Below are 25,959 nucleotides of genomic sequence, written 5' to 3' on the forward strand. Positions count from 1 at the left end.
TGTGTGGAGGTACTGTCACCAGGCTGGCTGTGCCAGCAGAGCCCCACGCATCCCCGCAGCCTCCCAGAGCAAGGGAAAACCCTTGCCCTCCCAGCTGGCAGGTTGGCATTGGTGTGGGGCTCTTTTGGGGTTTGCTTCTGGCACTTTGGGCTCTGAGGAGACCAGGAAGGGCTGGTGTCCACTAGTGGTGTTAGTCTGCTCTGATGAACGTGATGAGGAACGCTATAAAAACAATTGGTAGAAATGAGCCTCCTAGAGCTGCATTGGGGTGATGATGGAGCATGGGGGTCCAAGGGAGATCTCTGTGCCTGGGGAGACCATAGCAGGAGGCAATTCTTGCCTTGCAACTTTGTAGTGGAGCTGCTGATGTTCTGGTTCAGGGTATAACCTCAAGCTAGAAAAAAACATGTTGATGTGGCCCGTTTGTGCAAGGGCTTTGCGGGCCCGCTGGCTTCCTCCCTGCCGGGCTCCTGCTCCGCTCTGAATCGGCACAGATTTGTTCTCCTGGTTTGCAAATGGTTCAAATGTTTTCCCAAATGCTTTTCTCCATCTGCCTGCTTCACATGCTTCACCAGCCCTGGCCTCTGGTTATTCTTCTCCGCTTCCTCCAGCAGTGCCGGTGCCATGCTGCCCAGCCTGCCTGGGTTTCTTTTCTCAGCATTGTCTCCCCTCTGACTCTTGGACCTGGGCCGGTTCTCGCAGAGCAATTCAAGGTTTGCTCTGTCCCAGCACCTGATACTGCTCCCCCTTCTCCTCCAAAACAAAGCAGTTGTGTCTTCCACCACAGCCCAGGTCAATAATAGCATTTCCCTTCTCCACTTGTACAAACTGCAGGACAAAAGGGTGGGATGTGGCTCGCCTGGAGCTCCAGGGTTAGACCATGGGAAGGAGGGAGCTTGAACCTTCTTCCTTCGGCCCTTGGTCCAGTGCTTAGAGCGCCGCTGGATAACCTGACCTCCACTTGAAGGGCTTAGAGAGCTGTGCTGGGAAATGCTGCCTTGGGTTTGTTTGGTCGTTGTCCTCAAGATAAACTCTGCCGTTCACCTCTCCGATATGTTGCCCCATGTCGTGTCAACAAGAAGAACTTGTTGGGGAGGTGAAGCATCCCTTCTCCCTTGTAACCTCTGGCTGCTTGAAATTTTAATCTGTGCAGCCTGGTCCGCCCCGAAGGAACGGGAAGCAGGGGCTGGCACTGAGCCCCACCTGGGAACAGCTCTGGTTGAGTTTGTGCAGAGGTGAGGGGGAGGAGGACCTGCATCCCTGGGGTGCTGGGGAAGGGCCCACCCGGTGGGTGCCCCCGACCCTGGGGTGGAACAGCAGCGGCCAGGCAGGCAGGTGTTGGGGACTGGCAGGAGTCTGATGCTGTTTCTCTCCCAGGGATGTGCATGATCTGGTGAATGTGCTCAACCTCTTCATTGACATAGTTTCTCCTCAAATTGCTCAAAATCAAGAGAGCAACGAACTACTGAGCAAGGGACGGAGGGGGGGATAAAAAAAATTAAAGACCCAACAGCCCTCCCCAGCTCTCATTTGCCAAAGAAAATCTTGCCTGATTTCTCCCAGCCACGTCAGCTTCCAGCTATGACAACTATCTCATCCTGTTGGCAAGGCTGCTCTCTGGAGCAGCCCTCGCTCCAAAACGCAATACAAAGAGATGTAAACAGAGAGGAAGCTGAAGCTGGCTGCTCGGGGTGGGTGTCCAGGTACGGGCTCCAGGCACGACTGCTGGGGGTGTCACGGTGATGGGGATGATCCCTCTGAGATGGCTGAAGCAAAACCCAATGCTTTTGTCTCCTCTTTCCTACCTGGTGGGCTTTGCTCGGTAAGATGTGGACCTGACACTTAATTTTTCTCTCTTTGTTTCCTCAGATCATGATCGAGTTCTGCCCGGGTGGGGCGGTGGATGCCACCATGCTGGGTGAGTGCAGCGCGTGGTGCCGGGCTCTTCTCCGTGCTCAGGGAGATGCCTACAAGGTGTTTCCAGCCTTCTGGCATGCTTTCAGGGGCAACATTTGGACAGACAGCAAATGTGGGTGCCCCAGCTTCTCCAGCTACCTTTCTCTCCCATGACTTTGCCTATTTTCATACTCGGAGCAGAAGGTGTGGCAGCCCTGGGGCATTTCTTGAGCTACTTTGATGTCCTTTTGTGATTTAAATGCTGCTGGGATCAGCAGATCACAAGGCATGGGGAGAAGGGAGAGTCCGACTGGAAGGGAAAGATGGCTTTAAATATTTATCTGCTGGAGGCACCGGGTGCTTGGGATCCTGTTCCCACAGCTTCCCAGGAAGCACAGCAGGGCCAAGAGATTTAATCTGGGTGCCTGTCGTGATGAATCTCCCAGGATCTTCTTGCTGACTTCTCCGTATGGTATCGGTCATCTGGTGAAGCGGCAGAGTGTCCAAATAAACTGCAGTTTGCAGTAATTCCAGGAATCTTCCCGTTTTTTAACTCCTCCCTTCCACATAGAGCTGCTGGGAGACTGGGAGTGTGTGGGTGTTCCCCAAAACAGCCCTGGCTGGTGCCGCAGCCCCTCTGTGCCAGGGCTGTACAGATGTGGTGGAGGGTGATGTCCCCTCTGCATGGCAAACGTGGCACTCTTGCCTGGAGCCCCTGGGACAGAGCCACATCTCCCCGAGGGTTACTCCCTTTCAGCTCTGCTATTTCCAAAGGCCTTGCTTTCTTTTGATTGCCAGGAAAAGCGTGGACCCAAAATTTGTCATCTTTGATTCAGCCCCTAAAACCTGTGCTTGCTTTAGGGAACTTCTTTAAAGCAGGTCCAAATCACTGCATGCAAAAGTACCTGTTCTGAAGTGCTGGAGGAAAATATGTCTTCCCCCTGGAAAACCTCAATAGGGGTGTACTGTCTCTTGGGACACAAAAATCCCCCTGAGTGTTCATGGAGCTGTATCCATGGTAGTTGGGTCTCTGGAGGTCCTGGGAAGGGGGAGCATAGGGAACCGTGAGCAAGTGGTCTGGCTGTAGTGCCATCACCCTGCCAAATGAGGGGCAGGACACGCTGTGAGCCAGAGCTGAGGGATGCTCCCAGCGTTAGTAAATTCAGAGCTGCCAAACGCTGCCTGTTCCACCTCCTCATCCCCACCAGCAATTGGCATTTGCCTTTGAAATCTGTTGTTCAAAACCTGTGGCTTGCTACACCTCACTTCTGCCAGACACTCCAGGGAGAGTGGAAATCATCAGCTTCCTCCAGAGCGAGGGAGATCATGGTGAGGAAGAGCAAAGAGGCTGACCCAGCATCCCCCAGCCTGTGGTTAAGATCCTTGCTCTGAAGGAGCGTCTGTCCCAGTTGCTGGGGTCCATCCATCAGCTCCCATCCTGGCTGTGCTGAGGAGGGATCTGCATTGCAAAGGGCTCGTGGAAGGGGGAGGGAAGCTCCTGCGATGCCAACCATCTGCAAGTTTGATGGTTTGCAGAGCTGTCGCCTTGGGAAGCGGTCTTGGATGGTGAAGATGGCCGGGCAGAGCTTAGTAGGGAGGTCATGTCAACCGGCCACGTGTCCCCACAGGTTTCAGAAATAGAGACAGACAGCAGGGTATGAACTGGTGTGCTGGTTCCTGATGCTACCTGAAAAACCAGCTCAGAGCAGTGGGTAGGGATAGCGCTGGTGAGCTTTTCATTGCTTGTTCCTTTGGGAAGGAGCATGTTCCTCATGATGTATGGGGGTGTGCTGCATCTCTGCAGCAGGAGTAGCTCCCTGGGGGTTAAGAGCATGGCTGCATACGGAGCTGCCAAGTGTTCATGCCTGCGTTTGACCCTGCTGCTGCCTGCAGCCAAGTTCAGCTAACCTCCTCTCTGTAGCATCGTCCCCATGTTGAGCAAGACCCAGCTTGTCTGCAGGGACCTGTTTCCCAAATCAGCAGGGAACTTGCAGTTAGATCCCCGTCACAGGCATGCCTGGCTCCCCGTCCTCGTCCTCCTCATCCACTCACTATTCCTGGGCCAGATGCCTCAGCCATGCTTCCCCAGGAGGGAGCTATAAACCAGCAGCCGCAAGCAGGCAGGCATTGCACTGAGAGCTGACTTAGGGAATAAATTACCTTAACAAGCTGATTTGCATTGGTCTCCTGCTGCTTTGACACATGGGCAGTGATTTTTAAATGGTCTGCTGGGTAGCCCATGCCTTCCTGCTGCTCAGGTGGAGCATCGCTTGGATCTCTGTCCTGTTTAACTGCTCTCTCCCTCCCTGCAGAGCTGGACCGGGGCCTGACTGAACCTCAGATTCAGGTGATTTGCCGCCAGATGTTGGAAGCCCTCCATTACCTGCACAGCAAAAAGATCATCCACCGTGACCTGAAGGCAGGCAACGTGCTTCTCACCCAGGATGGGGACATCAAGCTCGGTGAGCCACCGGCACACGGGACAGGGGCTTGCTCAGCCAGGCCTGTTGGGAGAGCAGTCGTGAGCCATGGTGCTGCTTGGGACCGTTCCATGGTGCACTAATGACAGCCACGTGCTGCTGGGAGCTGTGTTGGAGTGTTGGCTATGCCCGAGCACCGGGGGGCACTGAGGGATGCTCTCTGCCCACCTGCGGGACATCAGCTGCTTGTCTGCTGGCTGATGAGCTCCGGCAGGACAAGGTGGGGGAAAACTTGTGTATTGTTTCCTGGGCGGCCGAGTCTGCCATTGAGCCATGTGCTGTGTTTAGCACCCTGCCAGGCACTGAGACTCCCCCAGCCACAGCTGGGCTCAGGCACTTCGTAGACTTCTTTTTCATGAATCTGTTTAATCCCTCTTTGAACTTGGTTTTTTTTTTTTTAATGCTTTTTGTCCTGCTGAGCATCCTGTGCAGGGTGCCAGTTTGCAGGTCTGGGAGCTGGAAGAATTTGTCTTATCTCCAGAGCAGGTCTGGTGGTGACAGGGCAAGTTTTGCCAAAGGGGTTCTTTGCCAGCTTGCTATGGGCTTGAGTGGAATTGTCATTAGCTACCTGCTGGGGGATGAGAAGGTAGCTTTGTCTGTAGGGAGTGGTCAGACATGTGTGGATCTCCTTCTGGACTTTGACGAGGTGTGCCAGCAGCTAAGGGGTGTTCTTGGGATATGTCTGTGGGTGCTGATGGAGACCAGCCAGCCTGAGATGATAGAAACCTTCCTGTGACCATGGGTCGTGCTCCAGTGTGAAAACCCTCTGCCGGCTTGGGCCAAGGGTGACCCACAATCAGGGACACCCTGAGCCCAGGGTGCAGACGGATAACAGCTCATCAGGGCCATCTCAGAAAGCGAATTGCCCCAGAGTGGGCTCGGTGCCCTCTGCAGGTCTTACTGATTTGATTTGGGTTGGGTTGGCTTCATCAGCTCTCTATGGAAGGGACAAAATCAGGGAAAGGCATCATGCAGTGACCACTGTGCATGAGGCTGAAGGGAATGTAATGGCACTTTGGTTTTTTTCTGGTGTAAAGTGAGACTTTTTGCTATAAAATAGCAGTCCTGAAACCAATTTGCCACGGAGCTGCTTTTGTTTGTGGAAAAGATCTTGACTTCCCTCGAGATGTGTAGGGTCTGGGTTACAGTAGGGGTGGCTTGTTATGCCCCTGTCTTATAGTACATGGGAGGGGAAGGTCCCTGGTTGTTACCTACCCAAAAGCAAATTTAATTTCTGATGCTTGGTTTCGAGGAAACAGCACGTTGTATCATGTTCTTGCCTTAAATGTGTGTTTGCTTTTAAATCTGCATTGCAGCCAAGTGTGCTAATTCAGGAGGGTCTTTCAGCTTTCCTACAGCATCTAATGTTACTGCTCTTTACAGCTGACTTTGGAGTGTCTGCCAAAAACATAAAAACCTTGCAGAAGCGAGACTCCTTCATTGGGACCCCTTACTGGTGAGTTACCTGCTTTCTAAGAAGTCCTGCGTTTGCAAGGAGCTTTGCTTTTCTGAAAAATCAGACTTGCTCGGAACCTGAGAGCTGGTGACCTTTAGGATGTGTTGGACCATAGTGTCTTACCAAGCCCAGGTGGGAGGATTTTAACAAGGAATCTTGGCCGGTGTCCACGTGTGCAAGTGTTTCCCTTGCCTGAAGGGAGCTGTGAGCAGCCTCGGTGTACGGGAGCATTGCCCAGTGTCATGATGACCTGAGCCGGCTGAGAGGCCACCGTGCTCCAGGCTGGGAGAAGCAAGGGACGCACGTGTGCTCGCGTGTGTGCGCTGCCCTCTCTCCCCACCCTGGGGGGTGGAGTGGGCTTTGAAGTGTCTCCAAGCACATGGGAATGACTCCTCGCTCCAGAAACGCAATCTCTAAATCACCCGACTTGCTGAAGGAACGGAATCGTCAAGGATTAATTTATCGTCTGAAGCAACATCCGCGCCAGATGTCAGTGGCCTGGGGGTTTCCATGGGCTGCCTGGGCTGTCTTGGCTGGTCTGTGGAAGAGGGAGGGGTTGGACCCCTTAGAAAAGATGCTGCTGCTTCTGAAACCCAGAGCTAGGAGGAAAGACTGGGTTTGTTGGTGTTTTGTTTTTTTTTTTTATATATATATATACAATGCTGCAGATTATTTAAAGCATTTAATTGCTGCTGCAAGGCTCACATTTTGTGGCATTGGTGCCATTCCTCCCTATCCCTGCTCTTTGCTCTGCCCCTTGCAGGATGGCCCCGGAGGTGGTGATGTGTGAGACCATGAAGGACACTCCGTACGACTACAAGGCAGACATCTGGTCCCTGGGAATCACGCTGATTGAAATGGCCCAGATTGAGCCGCCCCATCACGAGCTCAACCCCATGAGAGTCCTGCTGAAGATTGCCAAGTCTGACCCCCCCACGCTCAGCTGCCCTTCCAAATGGTGAGGGGGTTTGGGGCAGCAGAGTATGCATTTCCCAGTTGACACGGTATTTTAAGGGAGAGATAATAGCCTTTTTTATAGAAGTATTGTTTAATTTGAGAACCCAGCATAGGATCCGAGCTGTATTCCAGGTCCAGCTGTGTGCCAGGAGGCCCCAGAGCGCTGCAGGCTGACGGTCATCCCTGTGCTGGGGGTATGCAGGCAGCACAGGGGGAGCTGCTGTCCCCCCACAGCCCTGCTGCAGTGAGGATGATGCCTTGGCTGTTTTGAAAACATCTTCGTTTTGTATGAAAGGCAGATTTTCCTCTAAACCTGGAGATGGCCAAGAGCTCCAGAATTTCTTTCCTGGAGTTTGGAAAGTTTCTTCTGCTTTTTTTTTTTTTTTTTTAAATCCAATCAGTTAATTTTAAAAAATTATTTATTTTTTAAAAACCATGATAAAAGCCACTGCATGATGGCCAGCAGCAAAATATTGGGAGAGCACTGGAGTCATGGGTGTTGTTACAGGGGTTCAGGTAGCCGCTAAAGGCCAGCAGGCAGGGTGGGAGCGCTTCCTCTGGAGCAGGGACATGCTCTGTGTCTCCGAGCTGTGCTGTGCAGGCTGAGGGTGCCCTCCTATGGGGTTCCTGGTCCTTCACAGCCGTCCTTTCACACTGCAGCTGTGGGGATGGGTCCTGGAGCATCCTTGCCCACAAGCAGCTCCTCCCCTGGGCTTCCTTTGGAGAATGACTGCTGGTGTCCTCTCCTGTCTCTCCACCTTGGCCCTGGGGCACTGAGCTGGTGCTCAGTCCTGCTGTCTGTTGCTATCACAGGTAAGGCAAAATCTAGTCCCTCACTTGGCCATGTTGCTGATTCTCTTACAAATAATCAGAATAACTGAGCACAGGGTTTCCCACGCTGGGAGCAAAAAGGTGATTATAGCCAGCTGCAAACTGGGACATGACCTGCAAAGGGATCAAGCAGATTACCTGTGGCATTCGAGGCCTTTCCCTCTTCTGAACTTCTTGCCAATGACTGTGTTTTAAGGTCCCTGGAGTTCAGAGACTTCCTGAAGACTGCGCTGGACAAGAACCCAGAGACCCGGCCCAGTGCTGCCCAGCTGCTGGAGGTAGGACCAGCACCGGCCCCTGGGCTGGATCAGTGCAGGTGTCTGTCTGCCTGGGTCTGTGACTGTCCGAGCCACTCGTGTCTGTACAGCTAGGTTCTCCTTAAGGAGGGTAAAAAGGAAAAAAAAAAAAAGTGTTGATGGGCCCTAGGCTGGTTTCAGATTATTTTTGTCTTGTTTAGACAGTTCATAGTACTATTCAGCCACTAAAATGTTCCAAAAAGGAACAGCAATGTTTCTCCCTTTGGAACAAACTGCAGAGCCCCTGTGGACAGCAGCTGGAATAGAAATGGCTCCCATTGCCTAAAAACGCCCACGTGGCAGCCAGCTCAGATTATACCTGGTTATCCGAGATCTAAATTCAGCTCCTTTCCTTTACTCCTGTCCCCTTGCAAAATAATAGCAAAAACCTGGAAGGTGCTTTTCCCCACTGAGGGCAGATGCTCTCGCTCTGCAGCGCTGGCACGCCCCGCACCGGAGTCAGCAGGGGGAAATGTGCAGCAGTCTGCAAACCTGAGGGATTCCCCAGCCTTTTGCTGAAGCTCAACGCGAACACCCTGCTGTGTGCACTGGGCAGTTTGAGCCTGATTTCAGTTAAACCTTCCTGCGTGCTCCGTTTGCACCCAGGGGTCCTGCAGGCTGGCTCTTGCCCTGCTCCTCATGGCACTCTGCGGGCTCGGACCTGCACCCCAGTGCTCAGCCTGCCTGCAGCGAGGGGGCACGTCTCCTCTGCAGTGAGAGCCCCTTGTTTTAATGCAGCTGGTGCTTTTGTTTGGGGGGCGTTGACACGAAGCAGCCTTGCAGAGCCCACGCTTTGAGCATCTGTGTGCAGAGCTGGTGCGGGACCTCAGCATCGTGTTCTCTTGTTCTTCCTCATATGTGCAGCACGTATCTGTAAATTCATCTGGGGGGCTGAGCCTGGGTATGCTGGCAAGAGCCATGTCTTTAGGTCTTTGCAGTTCTTTTAAAGCAAGAAGTGGTCCTGGCCATCGCCATCCCCATGCATGAGCTCATGAGGTCTGTTGTTTGGTCACCTCACGTGTGTGCATCGTGCTTGGCTTTTCAGCATCCCTTTGTCAGCAAGGTGACCAGCAACCGTGCCCTGCGTGAGCTGGTGGCTGAGGCCAAGGCTGAGGTGATGGAAGAGATCGAGGACAGTCGGGATGAAGCAGAAGATGATGACTCGTCGGAGTTTGCCTCAGTAAGTGCTCCCAGCCCCATGCTGGCAAGCTTGCTGGTGTGGCAGTGGTGGAGAAAAGAGCCCAGCAACTTTTCTAGGCTCCAGAAGGCTGGTTTGCAGCTATTCTGGGCCCCATCAGGTGGAGAGGGAAGCGGTTGCTTGGCCAGGGAAGGGCTCTTTTTTTGGTGGCTGCCAAGGGCATGGAGAAATGATGCTGGCATGTGGCCTGGCTTTCTGTTCACAGGAGGGGCTTGCAAAAAGTATTTAAAAAAAAAAAAAATAATGAAAAGTAGTCCATGGTGCAGGCTAGAGAAGCTGGACTGGAAGCAGTGCCGGCAGCACAGGGTGCAGCGGTGAGGCACCACCAGCCCTAGGAGGGAGCTGGGCAAAGCTCTTTGAAGGGGATGTCTCAAGGCTGCCTGGGCAGCTTTGCTGGGGGACTTGCCTTGACCTCCCTTGTCTGTGGCAAAGGACAGTGATTAATCTATGGTGGAGCTAGCCGCGGGAAAAGGCGTTCGGTATGCAAACTCCTAGACTGCCTCTTCAGAATTTGCAGGTTCTGGAGCTTCCCCACTGTGCTGTTTCCTTCCAGGCAGTGCCCATAGTCCTAGGGACCGCAAACCTGGAGAAAGAAGTATTCCAGCATGGATGCACTAAAAGGGAAGACTTCCTCCAGTAACTCTAGGGGTGGGTGACTTCACTCTGAAGCATGGGACAGAACCTAAAGGGGGCTTGTAAGAAAGATGGAAAGAGACTTTTAAGTAGGGCCTGTGGTGGTAGAACAAGGGGAAATAGTTTTAAACTAAAAGAGGGTAGATTTAGATTAGATATTAGGAAGAAATTCTTTGCTGTGAGGGTGGTGAGGCCCTGCAGCAGGTTGCTCAGAGCAGCTGTGGATGCCCCATCCCTGGGATGCTCAGGGCCAGGCTGGACGGGGCTCTGAGTGACCTGCCCTGGTGGAAGGTGTCCCTGCCTGTGGCAGGGGGATGGGAACTAGATGGCCTCTAACATCCCTTCCAACCCAAACAGTCCTATGATTCTGAGTTGCAGCTTTTGCAGTTGGGTTTTGCATCACCACTTTAACACAACACCTTCCCTTCTCTGTCATTCCAGTCCCCTGGTAAGCACAAGCGAGACCCCTCTGAGGCGAGTCAGCTAAGTTTTGATGGGGAGAAGCTTCCAGACTCTTCCTTGCCCAAGGCAGTGAATGGGCCCATGGGGACTGGCAAGGAGACCACAGATGGACAGAGCAATAAAGTCTCAGACGAAGGGATAAGCAGTGACACTGATAAACTGGAGAGCAACCACTCCACAAAAACCCTTGCCAGCGCTGCCATCTCAGCCAGCCAGGGCAAGCCAGACATCATCTCGCAGCCTGGGCGGCTGAGTAACTCAGCGCAGGGGGACAAGCAGCCCAGGCCAGACAACAAGGAGCGGAAGAGCATCGGGGAGCGACCAGAGAGCAGCCACCTGGAGAACTTAATGGAGGAGAAGCTTGCCAATGGAAGCTTGGATCCCCCAGCTTTGTTCCCCGGCAGCCGGTCCAAAGCCGATTCAGATTCTGGCAGCACTTCAGCCTCTGAAAGCATGGACCTCACCATCTCCCTGTCTGCTGACCTGTCCCTCAACAGAGAGAGTGGGTCCATCTCCCTGAAGGTGAGAGTGATGGGCAGAGGGTCTGGAGAAGGAAGGGCAGCAAAACCCCCTGTTAAAAAGTGCTGAGGTTTTCTTTCCCTTTTTACCCAAGTACCTGAAATTCCGATCCTTTCCTGGAGAGGCTGTGCACATGCACGCTTCAGCTGTAGCCCTTTAAAATCCTTCCTGAGGCAGCAGCGTGCTGAGCTCTAGATGGGGTTGATCTTTAACTACAGGAGGAGAAAGTGAGTTGCCCGTAGTCTGCCCTGTGCCTGAAGTTGGGGAGCAGGTAAAGCAGGAGAGGACAGAGGCTGGATGAAGACATGGGGTCTGGGAATCCTGCTTTAGCACGATGCTAAAGACCACCCAGGTGCCACCCCAGTGCTGTTTGGCGAGACAACCAGAAAGGCTGTCCACAGTGATGTGAGCATCCAGGCTTGGAGCTCTGCAAATAGACACAGGACCACTGAGGAGGGAGGAAGCCCATCTCTAGGCAAATCCTTGAATGGTTTGTTTTCCCTGTCTATGGGGTACCTGTCCCAGCTGGGCTCAGGGCAGCACAGCACATACTGTCGGGTTAAGCTGTGCCATGGGCATGTGGCGTGTTGTCAAGTGAAGGAGAAGCTCTTGGTGGAGCTGCTGCAGGTACAGATGTTCTCGGCTGTCCCAGGCCACTGAAATCTAATTGAAGTCTGATGTTTTGTAGCTATTTTGGGTCCCTGTGAAGCAGCCGTGCCACTTGCCTGACTTGTGCAATTGTACAGTCAGAGCAAGGACAAGTATGAAACCCAAAAGATGATTTCCTAAACTTTATCCATTGCCCATCGCTCTGCTGCATTTTCCTAGAACACCTAGCCCCTTGAGAAAGCTTATTTGGGCTGGTGCCTCTCTCAGTTTTCCAACCTGCCATACATCTGGCCTGGTTTATATCAGCAATGACTTGCAGGAAGACCTCCCAGGCTTCTTGGCTTTTGCTAGAGCTTTCTGGGTGCTGGGAATGCTTGTGACCTAGAGCCAGCCAGGTCAGCACAGCTTAGAGGAAGAGGCAAAATAACCGGAATGGTATTTGCTGAGCTTCAGAAGAAGAAATCTCTGTGACTTGAGAGGGCAGAGTGGTGTGTTGCACAAGATCTTTATCCAATTGCCTGCATGATAGCTTAGCTGATAGATAGCTTTCCAGCACAGAAATGTGCCCGAAAAACATTCATGGCAAAATTTTCCTCCCCTCCCCTCTCCTGCTGCAAGCATGAGAGGCAGCATCCCCCACAGGAGCCTGCAATCAATGTGGATCCCTAATGAGGGGAGTGTGATGCTCTTGCATAGCTATTTACCTCTCCTCACTGCCTTTCTCATGACACCTGGGCTCCTTGAGGCCAGACAAAGATGAATGCAATGCCACATGTGTAATTGCTTTCCCCAGTTGGCCCCTAGAAGGGGAGTTTTTTGGGTTTTGCAGGGAGCAAGTCTCAGAGATGGTCATGTCAGATCATGGTATGAATTGCCCCAGACAGAGGTAATGCTCAGAACAAACTAAACAGCATCCCTCCGAGCAAGGTGCTCAAGGCAGAGCTGTTCTCTAGGAAAGCTGCTGCTGGAGGGCCCTGAGAAAGACACTACTGAAGCTTCTGCTTTGCACAGTGAGCTGTAAGTGCATGGGGGGGGGGGGGGGGCATGTACCAGGCTGTGCTGCTCCCTCGTCACCCAGGCTTCTTGCCCAGCCTTATCTTTATGGGGTTAAACTCCCCTGCTCTGACCTTGCTGCTGTTCCTGGCACTGCTGGGTTTCATGCGCAGGGTGCCAGGCAGGTTGCAGCAAGAGAAGGGGAAGTGAAGAGTTAAACCATTTCTGGTTGTAAACATTAACCATTACATGCTTTTTATCACAGACTAAACTGCAAAGTTAAGGTGACCCTTTTATTACCAGACTATTTTCCCAGTTGCTTATAGTTTAGTCCAGATAAAAAATAAAAAATTCCACCAGAACTTCGGTAAAAAATATCCAGGTCTGTTTTTTTTTTTTTTTTCTTTTCTTTTTTTAGAAAGTTTAGGGATGAGGAATCTACCAGTGAGTCTGAGTTCTCTGTAGCTGGCAGAGAAAACAGAAATAGGTTGGTTTACCTTTGCAAAACCCTATCCATCTCCTTCTGCCTTTCTCAGATGCAGCTGTTTCTGGAGGGAACTCCTTTTGAGTCTCTAGTTTGAGTTTCTGAAGACTGAGCTGCATGGGTACTGGTAGTTCACAGCTTTGGCTGAAACCTTTGGGAGCTGGAGGAGGCACACTGGGATGTGAAGTTTGCTCGGAGTGGGCATTCAAGCATCCCATCTGACCACAGTTTCTCACTGTTCTCTGGAGAACAATTTACTTAGCAGGAATGCTTGAAAATACACTTATTTGTGTTCAGGAGAGGATGCTGGTCTGCTACCAAGGGATAACAGAAAAGACAGGAGAAAATTGGTAATGCTGCTATTAGACCTAAGTTTGAGGATCTCTGTGAATAAAGCAGGGAGCTGCTTGTTCAGCCGTTGGAAAGAGCCTGGGGACCATTTTGGGGCTGGACACCGGCCCGGCTGCAGCAGCCATGGGTCACTGGGCTGAGGCAGTGATTCAGTGTTAATGGGCACTGGGGCTAGCACAGGCAGCTGAATGATGGCATTTTCTCATTTGGGAAATGCAGTTTCAGCCAGTTGTTTGAATTCAGTTTGGAGCAGTAAAAGCCTTCATGACCTAAGCTGGTCTCATGCAAATGTTATTCGCAACAACTTCTCTGTGTTGGCTAAACCATTGCTGCAGCAGTACGTTGTTACACGGTGGAGTTTCTCTGGTTCCTCCATTGCAGCAAGCTCTCCAGAGGCTTGCTTTGGGCCTTGCAGGCTCATGTGGAGCTTTTCTGCCATCTTCTGTAACTGTAATGGTCATTGCCGTAAGAGCAAGAGGACTTCAGGGAGCCTTTGCTCATTCCATTGCTGCGCTTTCCCTGTAGGGCTGCGTGATTCAAGTCATTCATATATATATATATATATATATATATATGTATTTTATTTTTATTTTTTTGTCCCAAAGAAACTGAGTCCCTGGACACAGTCCCTCAGCCAGGCTTGGGATGCTGACCTGCTGTGGCAGGATGCAGTGCTCCTGGCACTTGTCCTTACCCATGCTAATGAAAGCGAGCCTGGGCTGGGTTTGTGGAGGTCACTGTAAGGGGCTGGAAGCTGGTTGTGGTTAGGGAAGTATGGTAACAAGGGCCAGAGGGACAGGAGCACTGAGCCTTTGGGCAGGGCTGGCTTGTTTCCCGGTGGCTGCAGTCGCAGCCTGATGCAGCAGCCTTGCCTGCCTCACACCTGCAAGGGCGCATGGGGTGTACCTGCGGGTCAGATGGCCCAGGCGCCTTCAAAGGAACCCCTGCAAGCTGCTTCTTGTGTGGATTCCTCAGCACTGCAATGCAAGGGGGGTCCTAGCATCCCCAGTCAGCCTTTGCTTTAGCTGTGAGCAAAGGGACTTTTTGGATTGCTTCTCCGCCAGACCAGGTTTCTGCAGGGTGGAAATTGCACTGTGCTGTGGCATGGTAGCAAGGCTGCGTGGCTTGAGCGGCGGCTCAAAATATGCTGATGATTTTTCGCTTCATGAGGTTTCCTTGCTGATGTTCTTCATTAACAATGGCATCAAAATTGCTCTGAGGCTTCCAGCTGTAGCACCCCATGCAGCAAGCTGGGGAGCTGCTTCATGGCCTCCTCCCCTCCTCCTTTCCTGCCAAACTCAGGATTCTCGGATGCACAAGAAGACGCTGAAACGCACCCGCAAGTTTGTGGTGGATGGAGTAGAGGTGAGCGTCACCACCTCGAAGATCATCAGCGAGGATGAGAAGAAAGATGAAGAGATGAGATTTCTCAGGCAAGTGGGTCACTGAGGTGGAGGGAGGGCAGTGCACTGAGCTGGGGCAGGGTTTTCTTCTCCACAAGCAAATCCAGGACCAACCTAAGGTCCTCTCATTTTCTGTCTTGACCCCACGTGGACAGGACAACATTCCAGTGTGGACATCACTTGTTTTAGCCTTTCCTTGCCTGGCAGAGGGCTTGCTTTTCCACATAAGCTGAACTCTGTTTGCATGCAGGGGAACAAGGGATGCATCTCGGGGATAAGACACGGCAAGGCTGTGGTGAGGGAAGACTGTGCTATGGCTGGATTTGTCCTCTGGGGATGACTGAATGTGTCTCTAGGGCTGTACATGTGCTGTCTCAATGGAAATAAGCACAGAAACCTTCTCAAGATGCTGCTCTTCCTTTTTTTATTGTATGTCCTCAGAATGTCAACAGACATGTCAAGGGAGTTGTCAACTCCTTGGGTGTCACCTAATATTCACAAGTGTATCCTCCCTGCTGAAGCCTTTATGACTCCTTTGCAGATCTTGCAGCTTTCCAACCTCCATGACTTGCTCTCAGGAAGAGAAACTGCTGTTTCTAGCTCCGTTACTATCAGTAGCAGCACTGAAATGAAAAGGCCCTTAAGATAATTAAAATACAAACTGTTTTGCTTGATGCCCTATTCTAGGCTCCCTTGTGCTGCTCTGAGGGGCTCCCTGAGAATATAATCTGTCCCAAGCACTGTGTCCCTGCAGTAGCCTTTTTCCTAGGTCTTAGTTTCAGATCTATGCAGAAGTTCATTAGCTACTTACTTTTGTGTGAGAAGTGGATATAACCCCAGCAAAACACAGGGAGCATGTGTATCAGCATACAGGGAATTTCCAGGCACAGCTGCTTTTTCCTGGTCCACTCAGCTGCAGTGGCATCCCTGGAAAGAGGCTGCTTTTTAATTTTTAAATAGTGTCTGCTCCATCTCCAGGCTGGGGGAGGAGATGGGGAGGCTTGGGCTGGAAAGCATCAAGTCCCCAGACACCTTTTGGGAGTAGTTATTCCCCTGGGGCCAGCTAGTGGGCACGATCGATCAGCATTTCTGGCATCTTGATTTGCACTTAAGGGGCTTGTTTCTGGGGTTTTGCAACATGCCAAGGTATTGATTTGGAGGCAAGGTCAGAAGAGAGCACATTATATTGCACCAGTCAGTTTAATGGGGTTTGGATTTGTTTTGAAAGAAGAAATGTTCCCAAAGTGCTTTTCCTAGGAGGGCCCCTGCAGAGGATTGTACTCTGTGTAAGGCTCGTGCACAGCAGTGGAGGCCACAGTGGGGATCCTGCATGGGGAAACTGCTGCTGTTGTTCCTTTTGCTGGGTACTTCAGTGATTTCCAACTCAATCGGGCGCAAACATGGCAAATGGGCTCAAATGCAACCATCTGAGCAGACTATCCCTTTCACTGGATGTGAAGCTGGATGAGAAGAGCAATGCAATGTCGTGGTAGATACATCAGAATTTGGGAGAACCACCCTTTCTGCCACCCAGGTGTGAGCAAGAACAGTTGCAGGGCCTGGGTGCACTGAAGACACTAACCCAGCTGGCACAACAGATATTTTGGTTGCTGGCTGGGGGAGCGATGTCTGCAGAATCACCTTAGGATCTTTGACAGGGCTTGTTTGAGAACCTGTGAGTGCTAACAACAGGCCTTAGCTGTGAAAACGGATGGTTTTCCAACAATTACCCTAGTTAGCATCCTGCTTCCGTGCAGTGCTCTGGTGTCACAGAGCCTGAGAGGGCATCAGTCAGTTGACATTTACCTCCTGCCTGTGCTCAAAGCAAGTGGTGAGGTGCTACGGGATGGCTGTGCGCCTTCCAGTCTCTGCTGAAGTCTCTGGTTATTGATTCTGCCATCTCTGCTCAGGCACATGCCTCTGAACTTGTCTGACTGTATTTCTTTCTCCCCCTCCATTTTAACCCTCTGCAGGCGCCAGGAGCTGCGGGAGCTGCGTCTCCTTCAGAAGGAGGAGCACCGAAACCAGGCCCAGCTCAACAGCAAACACCAGCTGCAGCTGGAGCAGATGCTCAGGCGCTTCGAGCAAGAAATGACGGTACATGGGCAGGGAAGGGGAAGCTCCCGGCTATCAGCTGGTTTGACTTCCCTGCAAATGCCCTGCAAACCCTTGTGCAGGGCAAGGCTCTCTGAGTTGCAGCAATCCTGGGGCATCATGTCCGGAGGGAGCAGGACCGCCAAGGAATCCCTTTGGGATTAAGGCATGCCATGCATTTGTGGAGGACAGAGGCTTTTGTGGGCATCAGGTGCATGCAGCCTGCAGCTTGGGAAGCACTGACTGCCATTGCCTGGCATGATGTAGCAGGGGAGGGCTTGTTCTGGACTTTGCCTGTTTAATGACCTTTTCTTCTATGTCTGTTCGTGGCTGCTGTGAGAACCAGTTCACTGTGCTGTATGTCACAGAAAGCCTTTTAAACACGAAAGCAGTGTGGCCAGTGTGTGACAGCAGGGAAGCTGGCAAGTCTTTGAGTGTAAATTGAATAAACGGGGCTTACATACTTAGTCCTTCCATAGGCAGTTTTTGCTGAAGTAAAATAATTTTGTAGATAAGTCCCTTTAAAGCTTTCAGGAGCCATCTTTTAAATATCCCCTTATTAATTCACCTAGCATGTGCGCCTGGTAGCCCCAGCCCCTCGCGGCAGGCTGGGAGCCATCACTCAGTCGTGTGCCTTGTTGTATTTCTAGTCTTGACGTGCCACGTCTGTGAATTCCCATCTTAGCATGTCACTTCTCATTTGTGAGGTGTGCCAAAGCCCCAGACCTGCTTCCTTCACCCTTTCCCTGGGGCAGTTTGCAGCCTGTGCTCATTGACACCCAGGTGCTGCATCCCTGCAGCTCGCAGGGAGGGAGAGATCAGACACGAGGGCACTGTCAGAGCACGGTGCCCTCAGACTTGGAAGTCCTTGTCTGCAGAAAAAGAACTGGTTATGCTTGAGCTTCACTGCCTGCTAACGTTTGCCACAGGTCCCAATGGGATATTGCAGATCAGGGCATAAGCAGGAGAAAGGCTTGAAGTGCATCAGCGCTAGAACAAGTTAAATGCTTTGTGCTGGTGCTAGCGCTGGCTCTGCCTGTGTGCCTCGTGGGGCGTGATTTGGAAATGTCTCTCTACTTAGTAAAGAGGCTCGATCCATGCAAGGGCAACTCCCTGCCCTCTCCCCTCTCCTTTCCTTTTTTATTTCTGTTGGCAATTTTTTTTTTTTTTAAACTTTTGGAAGACGACAAAGCAGAGAGAAGGCTGAGTTTGACCTCTGTTCCCTTCCCATGCAGACAAAGAAAAAGTTCTACGACACCGAACTGGAAAATCTGGAACGGCAGCAGAAGCAGCAGATTGAGAAGATGGAACAAGATCACTCGCTGCGCCGGCGGGAGGAGGCCAAACGCATTCGCCTGGAGCAGGAGCGGGACCATGTCAAATTCCTGGAGCAGCTGAAGCAGATGAAGAAGGAGGTAAAAATGGGCATAGGAGGGAGGAAAGCTCATTTTCTGCATTTGTTTCTTCCAGAAAAGCTTTAGCATTTCTCCGTAGCACAACTTAAGAGGGAAGCAGTTGGTGTTTTAGCAAGAAGCTCTTGTTTTTCTTTGGTGTATTTGGGTGTTTCCTGAGGTTCAGCTGTTTAGTGGCATTGCTTGGGGTTGTTGTTGGTCTAAAGTTACCTGCTGATAAATCTCATTTGTCTCCCCAAAGGTCAAAAATGAGGTTGAGAAGCTGCCGCGGCAACAGCGCAAAGGGAACATGAAGGTGAAGATGGATGACTTTGCCCAGAAAAAACAAACCATGGTAAGATTACCACGACTCCAAGATTGGGAAACATGCAGTAAATGAAGCATCATTCCTCCTTGAGGGACTGGCAGTTTCTAAAACACCACCAGATGTTTTTCAGCTTTTGCAGCAAAAGAAGGGCTCATGGTGGTACTGCTGTTTTCTTCCAGGAACAGGAGTTTTTGGCCAAGCAGAAGGAGGACCTGGAGCTAGCCATGAAGAATATAACAGCCCAGAACAAGAGAGAGATCTGTGACAAGGAACGCGAGTGCCTGAACAAAAAGCAGCAGCTCATGAGAGGTGGGTGGCAAAGGCTGGAAAGGAGGAAAGCAAATGCTGTAACGATGGGTTTATCCAACGCTGGCTCTTCCCACGCAACAGATGCTGTGACAGAGTTGCAGGCTGGCAGGATAGGATTTAGAAAAAACAGCCTTGCCAGATCCTGTCTAAATGTTTAACAATAATAATACTTAGCACTTTAATCTTCAAAGTGCTTTACAAATATGAACCAATTAGGCTTCATAATTGCAAGAAATGATTCTCCAATATGGTTTGCAACCAATTTCTCTTGGAAAGCAGGAGGTGAATCATCACCCTCCACATCTGCTGCACTGCTCCTGTGTGTAGGGATCGCTTGTGCTCGGGAATGCTTCATGTGACTGAGGTGGGGGTAGCCAGGGTGGATTGTCTCCTGACCCTTCTCCCTTCCTCAGACCGGGAGGCATGCATCTGGGATCTTGAAGAGCATCAGCAACAGGAGAAACACCAGCTTATCAAGCAGCAGCTGAAGGACCAGTATTTTCTCCAGAGGCATGAGTTGCTCCGGAAGCATGAGAAGGTGAAGAGTTAGCACTTCCCCACTCCGGGTGCTGGTCAGCAGGGTGCCTGGGTGTCCCCAGAAGGGATGTTTCCCTTCCAGGCTCTAAGTGGGTAAGAGTGTGTTAGGAGTTAAGGGACTTCATCATCATTAGTGAAAAGGGACCAGAATAATGCTCAGGTCAGCCTACTTGCTTGGAACGTACGCTCTGTGCTGCGTGCATTTAACGTACAAGAAGCAGGTGTGAATTCTGGAGGCTTTTCTGGAAATCTGTCACTGTCCAGTACGTGGGATGCTGGATTCCCAGAGCAGCAAATGAAGACCGACATGTCTCACAGCCATTTCTGCTTCCTTCCACACCCCCCTTCTCTTCTATTTCACAGTGTGTTCAGTAGCTGCCCTCACCTCTTGTCCCATTGCAGCTGTCTGTCACCAGTCACCTCTGTGCAACTCCCAGATCTGCTCTCTTGGGTCTCCTCAGCACTTTCTTGTCAGCCTGAGGTGTCCTTCCTCCTCTGATACCTGTCCCTCTGCTGTTGCAGGAAAGGGAGCAAATGCAGCGATACAACCAGCGCATGTTAGAGCAGCTGAAAATTCGGCAGCAGCAGGAGAAAGCCCGGCTCCCCAAAATCCAGCGGAGTGAAGGGAAGACCCGCATGGCCATGTACAAGAAGAGCCTTCACATCCACTCCAGTGGGAGTGCATCTGAGCAGCGGGAGAAGATAAAACAGGTCAGGGCTTGCAAAGGGCTCCAGGGTTGAGGCTTGGCTTGGGGGTGAAGTACTTTGCTGGCCTACTGGCAGAAGGGAAGCTGGAAAAAGGCAACTGTTCCCAAATTTCTCACTCACTGCAGGATGTCAGAGGTCTTTGCTTTTGTGGCATCAGGTGTGGTTCTCAGCACTGCTTCCATCATGACTAGTGACTCTGGGGTTTTCTTTCTTTCCTATACAATAGTGCAAGCTGGCCATCTCTTAACCAGCTTCAGTGCTGCCTACATGGGCACCTGCTTTTCTCTCTTCCAGTTTGCTCAGCAGGAAGAGAAGAGGCAAAAAGCAGAGCGGCTGCACCAGCAGCAGAAGCACGAGACACAGATGAAGGACATGCAGGCCCAGTGCGAGAGCAACACGAACGAGCTCCAGCAGCTGCAGGTACCTGTCCCTTGTGGCTCAGTCTCTTGAAGCTACCTGTGCACTGTTTCTGCTCCAGCACAGGGAGCATGTCTGAAAAAGTGGCTGCAGAGGACTGTCAGTGAAGTAGACCTGATGGTCCCCTTGCTCTGCCCAGTGAGGTCCTTGTGGCTGTGTCTAAACCTGCCCTGGAGCTCAGAGCTCTGAATGCCTCTGGCTGATGCAAGTCCTATCTGACCACTGGATTTACCATCCCAGCTGCTTAATGGGTGTTCTCTTTTGTGATCTGTGTTTAGAATGAAAAGTGTCACCTCTTGATTGAGCATGAAACCCAGAAGCTTAAGTCTCTGGATGAGAACCACAACCAGCACATGAAGGAGTGGCGGGACAAGCTGAGGCCACGGAAGAAGGTAGTGCCTCCTTGGTGTGAGCAGGGTGTCCTGCTTGGCTGGTTGGAGGGGACAGTGTCCGTAGCTCCAGTACAATCTCAAATACAGTCTTGTGTGTGTTCCCTTCTGCTTAAGGCCCTAGAGGACGAGCTGAACCAGAAGAAACGCGAGCAGGAGATGTTCTTCAAGCTGAGCGAGGAGGCAGATGGACAGACGCCAGCATCCCCAACAAAACATGCCAAGTTCGTCCTGTTTAGCTCTGCGGAGAGCTCGTAACACCCCGCAGCTGGCAGGCCACCAGCTGGTATCTGCTGTGTCCCCCTGGGCTGCAGGTGGGCAACTTGGACTTGGAAGACCCTCTTGGCAGCCTCTTCTTACGACAGCACCCTCCTGTCCTCTCATTCTGTCTGAGATAAACGTGGCTTCTGTCCTGCACTGGGGGATGCTGGCTGGAAGTTTTGGTGGCTTTTCCCGGAGATGGCCTGCTCAGCACAGCTCCGGGCTAGGAAGCCGGGCAGGACCCTTTCTGCAATCATACTTGCACTGTTAGCTGGATGCATTGCATCTTACGTGAGCCTGGTGCTCACTGGGATTGTCAGCTCAGACTGAAGCAATAACCTCTCTGAACAGGAGGAGCAGGCGATGGCTCCTGCCCTCTGCGCAGGGGTTATCAGCCTCTCTCTCTGCTGTGGCCGTTCATCCTCCCAGTCCTCTGTAAGGGTTAATCTGGGGCAGAGCAGCCTTGGCCTTGTCTTAGGCTACCCTTGGCCTTGTGGCCCCCCAACATTTGGTTTAGATTTATTTCTATCTACTGTGGCCTTTTTTTGCTCAAGGGGGAGACAGTGATTTGGGGTTTTTTGCCTTTGAGGAGGGAGGGTTTTCTTTCCTGTTCCTCCCTGTACAGACTATGCAGAAAGGCTGGACATCCTTCCAAAGATGTTTCTGCTTCTTCATTGCCATGATTGCTGGCACCGCAGTCCCCCTGGCACTTAGCTAATGTTCCCTTATCAGAGACGGGGCTATAGCATAATGAAACCGTTCAGCTGGCTGCAGGCTTTTGTCTCTTAAAGAAAGTGTGTGTGTGTATGTGCAGAGGAGGAGGTTTGTAACGGTGCTCAGTCCGGTGGTGACACAATGAGATATTGGTTGCAGTCATGTGCTTTCTGGTAAGGACAAGTGAGGGGCCGAAGGGTGTTATTGCTGGAGCTCTCATGATTGCACATGTGCTTGAGGTATTTTTTTTTAAGTGCTAGATTTTTCTGGGCCGTGTGGGTCAACCAGCCTGGCCACTGTGCAGTCACGGTGCAATAGGCTGCAAAGCATCTTTCAGTAGGAATAAAGGACTCTTGAAACAAGGGATGCAAGGGAAGAGGAGATGCAAAAACAGGTCATTGTAGCTTGTTACTCCCAGCATCGCTTTCTCCACTGATGCCTCATCTCCTTATGATATGCCACAGTTTCTTGGATGATTCTCCTGGCTTTGAGCTTGGAGTCACACGGCAGAGCGGCAGAGCAGTGGCAGGTCCAGCCCTCTGTCTCTTCTGCTCCATGGTGATGTGTCTCGGTTGGGCTGCTTTCCTCCATCTGCACAAAGAAGTGTTTGGCTGAGCTGCTGGTTTGGACCCAGAGCACACATTTGTGTAGGGGAACAGAGATGTCGCTGGGCAGCACCTTTTTTACACAGCCAGAAGATATAAAGTAGCACTTAAGTTTTTCTCTCTGTTGATCTCTGGACAATATTGTTTGTTTTAGGCCTGCTTCTCTAGCAAGAAAAAAATGTTTCTGCTTGAAGAAGTGGTATTTTAAAGTCTCATCTGTTGATTTGGAGACATACTGGCATTTCAGGAAAAGGTGGTGTGGGATGTGCTACACTTCTAGGTACCTAGCTGAAGGAGACAGCCCCCAGGTCTGTAACACCTTTTTATCTGAGGAGTGCGTTTACTACCCACTTAGAGTTCATAATATATATTTATAAGCTTCTCCAAACTAGCGAGACTATATCCATTTGGGACATTCCAAGTTTCTTCTGAACCCATACCATTAATGTCTCTATTAACAAACATAGCCTAGATGGGCATCTAAGGGCTGGGACCCTTTGCAAGCAGACTGCAAAGGGTCCCAGCTTTGTAGCAGCTTTTCAGTAACTAGCCTGTCCTTCTAGGAAGACTGCCAGTTCCATCTCCAGAAGCATTGACTGTACCTTTGATGTGATAGTGCCAGGTTGGGAGCTGATGTAAAATTAATGAATGCAGAGGGTTGTTCCTGAACCAGGACAGTGTGCTGGTTTGAAGCTTTTAATTGCATTATAAATGTGTTACGGCAGCTCCAGTGGTATTGTTCCTGGTCCCATTGGGGTCAGTCTGGAGCTATTCTATGGAATGGTTGTTGTCACAGAAATCAGTAGCTGGTTCCTAGCCTTCATGTGTTACATGTGACTTGCAGAAGGATGTCCTGCAGCATACTGTTCGTAATATACCTCCTCAGCTGAAGAGTGTTGCTGCTTCTGACTGCCGCCTTCACCAGCCCGGCAAGTGTCAGCTCTCTCTGGATATTGTGCAGCCATGAGGAAGAGACTATTTCTGAGGACTTTTAAAGAGCTGATGTGATGCCACCGTGGTAAATCGGTTGTCCTTCTCCAGTCCACTTATTTGCAGCCTGGAGCTAGCAATGTAATTTTGCTTTTGCTAACAGAGGGTGGGATTGGCTTTGTGTCCCCTGCCCTTCCCCTGTTCTCTGTTCCCTCTCTGGGTGTGCCAGGGCTCTAGTACCATGTCTGCCTCCTAGAAGAGGGCAAGGGAGCACATCTTATAATTGGCATGTTTACAGAGTGATTATATTTCCCTCCCCCCCCCCCCCCTTCCAAAAGAGGATGGTTTTGTTGCTTCCTGTTCAGAAGGAACGATGAATAAACCCAGCTTGTTTTTGAGGGGGAATGTGATGCCATTTTTTTAAAATGTGGCTTTGAATAAAAAGGTTTTTTAATATTTTGTAAAGTGGCTTCCGTGGGGCCACCACTATGATGTAAAGACCCTTCTAATAAAGTAACAGATGGAGAAACCTGGGCATGTGTCTGATTTGCTGCCTGATCACTGACTGTGGTCTCAGACCGACTTTGCTTCTACTCTGGGTTTTGCTAATGTACAGAAACCTCCAGAGCTAGTTCTGGCATGTGAACCTTGCAAGACTGAACTTCCAGTCCTTTAAAACAGAGCTAGTTGCTTCAGAAACACTGCTGCGGCGTGCTGCGGCTCAGTGGCAGTAGCATCTTTGCTACAAAGCTGGAACTCTGGTAGACCTTCAGCGAAGCGGCAGTTCCGTCGATGACTTGGTTGTGTGTTAAGGCGGTGCTCGGCTGACCCTGCTCGGTGAAGAGGGAGTATTGCATCGTGTCGTCTGAGGAGCCCAAACCACTTACACATGGCTCATTTTTTCCTTTTTAATTAGCTTGCCTGGCTTTAACAGAAGGTCTCAGACAAATGCCACAGCTGCCATGCTTCGGTGGGACAAGGAGGTCCTAGGGATGCCTCCGTCTCTCCTCCCACCCCATCCTCTGCTAAAGGAGCGCTTGGAACCTGGGGATGCATTATGTGGTAAGATATCGCATCCTCCCCTGTCAGTGCAGGGGGGGAGACCTCTGCTTGCTCCCTTGGGTGTTGCTCAGAAAAGCTCCCACCACCTCTGTAACCAGCCACAGGGCCTGTGTGGACTTTGTTTTCTACTCGGATATTTTTGCCTGCCAGTTTGGTTATGATTTCTTTCAACCAGATGCCCTACACCAAGCAAGGATGTGTGGTATGCAAGGGCAGCTTTGACATGAGCCCTTGGGGCTGGTGTGGTTTTTTTCCCCTCATTTTTAGAAGGTTGCTTCAGAGCCTGCCAACTTCTACCATGTTGTGGTTCCATGTGGGTTCCATGCTGGAAATGACCTTGCTACCGCTGTCCACCCCAGTCAAGTAATACTGCAGTGTGTGAGTTTAGGCGTGAGGTGCCAAAAGGGGAGTCAGCTCTGTGGGTTGTTGCTGGTGGAGTGTCAAACAGGCAGCACTATGATGAGAGAAGGGCAAGAGCAAAGCGTGAGGGTGCCTGTCTCCCTGCTGTGTGAGATGGCTAATTACATGTCTTCAGCTACTTCATTTCTTACTATCTCCTTCATTTACATGTGCCAGGATTGCACTGTCTCCTGGGACACTGGTCAAAAATGGCTCAGCGTATCCCAGTGAAGCAGAGGATCTCACAGGAGTACTTAACTTCATCTGCATGTCCTTGGCAGTGCCTGAGGGGAGCTTCAACTGTGAGGATACTTACATTTATAAATATAAGTAAGTACAGTGTATTCCAGAAACAACTGTTATCTACTATTCTGCCCTGGTGCAGTGCTGAAAATGGAGCAAAAGTAAAAATCTGTCTTGATTTTTAAAAATAGAGATGGCAGCCCTGAAAACTTACTGGTGCTGCAGCAGCTGTAGCGTTCTCAGCTCCCCTCATTACCTCCTCTGTGCTTTGCGTCCTGTCTCCTCTGGACTGCAAGTTCCCCTGGGCTGCCCAGAGGCTTTTGCAGCATTCCTGCTGTGATGGGGATAGTGAACTCTCTGGGGGAACGAAAAGCAGGGCAGGCAGGGAGAGCCACAGGCAACAAGCCCCAGCTCTTAGCTGGCTTCCTCCTATGGCTGCATCTGCTCTCCTTCCCTCACTGCAGGAGGACAGGTGGAGGCCAGCACTGCCTGGGCATTGTCCCTCAAAAGTCATCTACACCCTGTCAAGCCAAATGCTGTTGCATGTTCTGCTGCTGCGCTGGCCACTGGCTGAATTCCCCAAATGCCAAAATACCCAGGGCTTGAGCAAGCCAAGCCTCTCCAGAGGCTGGTGGCTGTGCCTTGCTGATGAGGTTTGTTGCTGCCCCTCTCCTGGGTGGGATGCTGCTGGGTGACAGACACGCGTTGCCTTGGCAGCCCATCTGCCCTCACAAGCGCCCACTGGGACTCCCCTGGGCCTGGTTTCCAGGCTTGCAAGGGATGGAGTGATGTTTGCTCTTCTTTCTCTCGTTCACTAGATGGCATGCACACTGAGGCAGCGGCAGGGCTCTGGAGCCCAGCTGCTGCCTGCACAAATGCAGAGCCAGAGCTGAGCTGTCCCGGTGCACTGAAATGTTTGTTCACTCTTTTTTTTATTCCTGGATTCATAGTTTGCTACGGCACACCTTTCACCAGATCTCTGCTGCTCATCAGTACTTCAGTAC

General features: G+C 51.2%; 1 protein-coding gene across 2 annotated transcripts in view; it reads left to right on the top strand.

The window, feature by feature from the left end:
* STK10 (serine/threonine kinase 10) overlaps nucleotides 1-23,785 on the top strand; it is a 52,531-nt gene extending 28,746 nt beyond the window's left edge. For both annotated transcript variants that reach the window (XM_055718356.1, XM_055718357.1), the window contains 17 exons: nucleotides 1,870-1,918; nucleotides 4,209-4,358; nucleotides 5,760-5,832; nucleotides 6,596-6,790; nucleotides 7,817-7,898; nucleotides 8,962-9,096; nucleotides 10,189-10,731; nucleotides 14,468-14,598; nucleotides 16,542-16,665; nucleotides 17,898-18,077; nucleotides 18,316-18,408; nucleotides 18,561-18,690; nucleotides 19,104-19,228; nucleotides 19,750-19,938; nucleotides 20,230-20,355; nucleotides 20,631-20,744; nucleotides 20,859-23,785. In XM_055718356.1, coding sequence (XP_055574331.1) covers nucleotides 1,870-1,918; nucleotides 4,209-4,358; nucleotides 5,760-5,832; nucleotides 6,596-6,790; nucleotides 7,817-7,898; nucleotides 8,962-9,096; nucleotides 10,189-10,731; nucleotides 14,468-14,598; nucleotides 16,542-16,665; nucleotides 17,898-18,077; nucleotides 18,316-18,408; nucleotides 18,561-18,690; nucleotides 19,104-19,228; nucleotides 19,750-19,938; nucleotides 20,230-20,355; nucleotides 20,631-20,744; nucleotides 20,859-20,999 — 2,580 coding nt within the window. In that variant the 3' untranslated portion in view covers nucleotides 21,000-23,785. The remainder of the gene's footprint in view (nucleotides 1-1,869; nucleotides 1,919-4,208; nucleotides 4,359-5,759; nucleotides 5,833-6,595; nucleotides 6,791-7,816; nucleotides 7,899-8,961; nucleotides 9,097-10,188; nucleotides 10,732-14,467; nucleotides 14,599-16,541; nucleotides 16,666-17,897; nucleotides 18,078-18,315; nucleotides 18,409-18,560; nucleotides 18,691-19,103; nucleotides 19,229-19,749; nucleotides 19,939-20,229; nucleotides 20,356-20,630; nucleotides 20,745-20,858) is intronic.
* Nucleotides 23,786-25,959: the final 2,174 nt, after the last annotated feature.

Source organism: Falco cherrug, chromosome 8 (genome assembly GCF_023634085.1).
Source record: "Falco cherrug isolate bFalChe1 chromosome 8, bFalChe1.pri, whole genome shotgun sequence".
NCBI classification, from domain to species: domain Eukaryota; kingdom Metazoa; phylum Chordata; class Aves; order Falconiformes; family Falconidae; genus Falco; species Falco cherrug.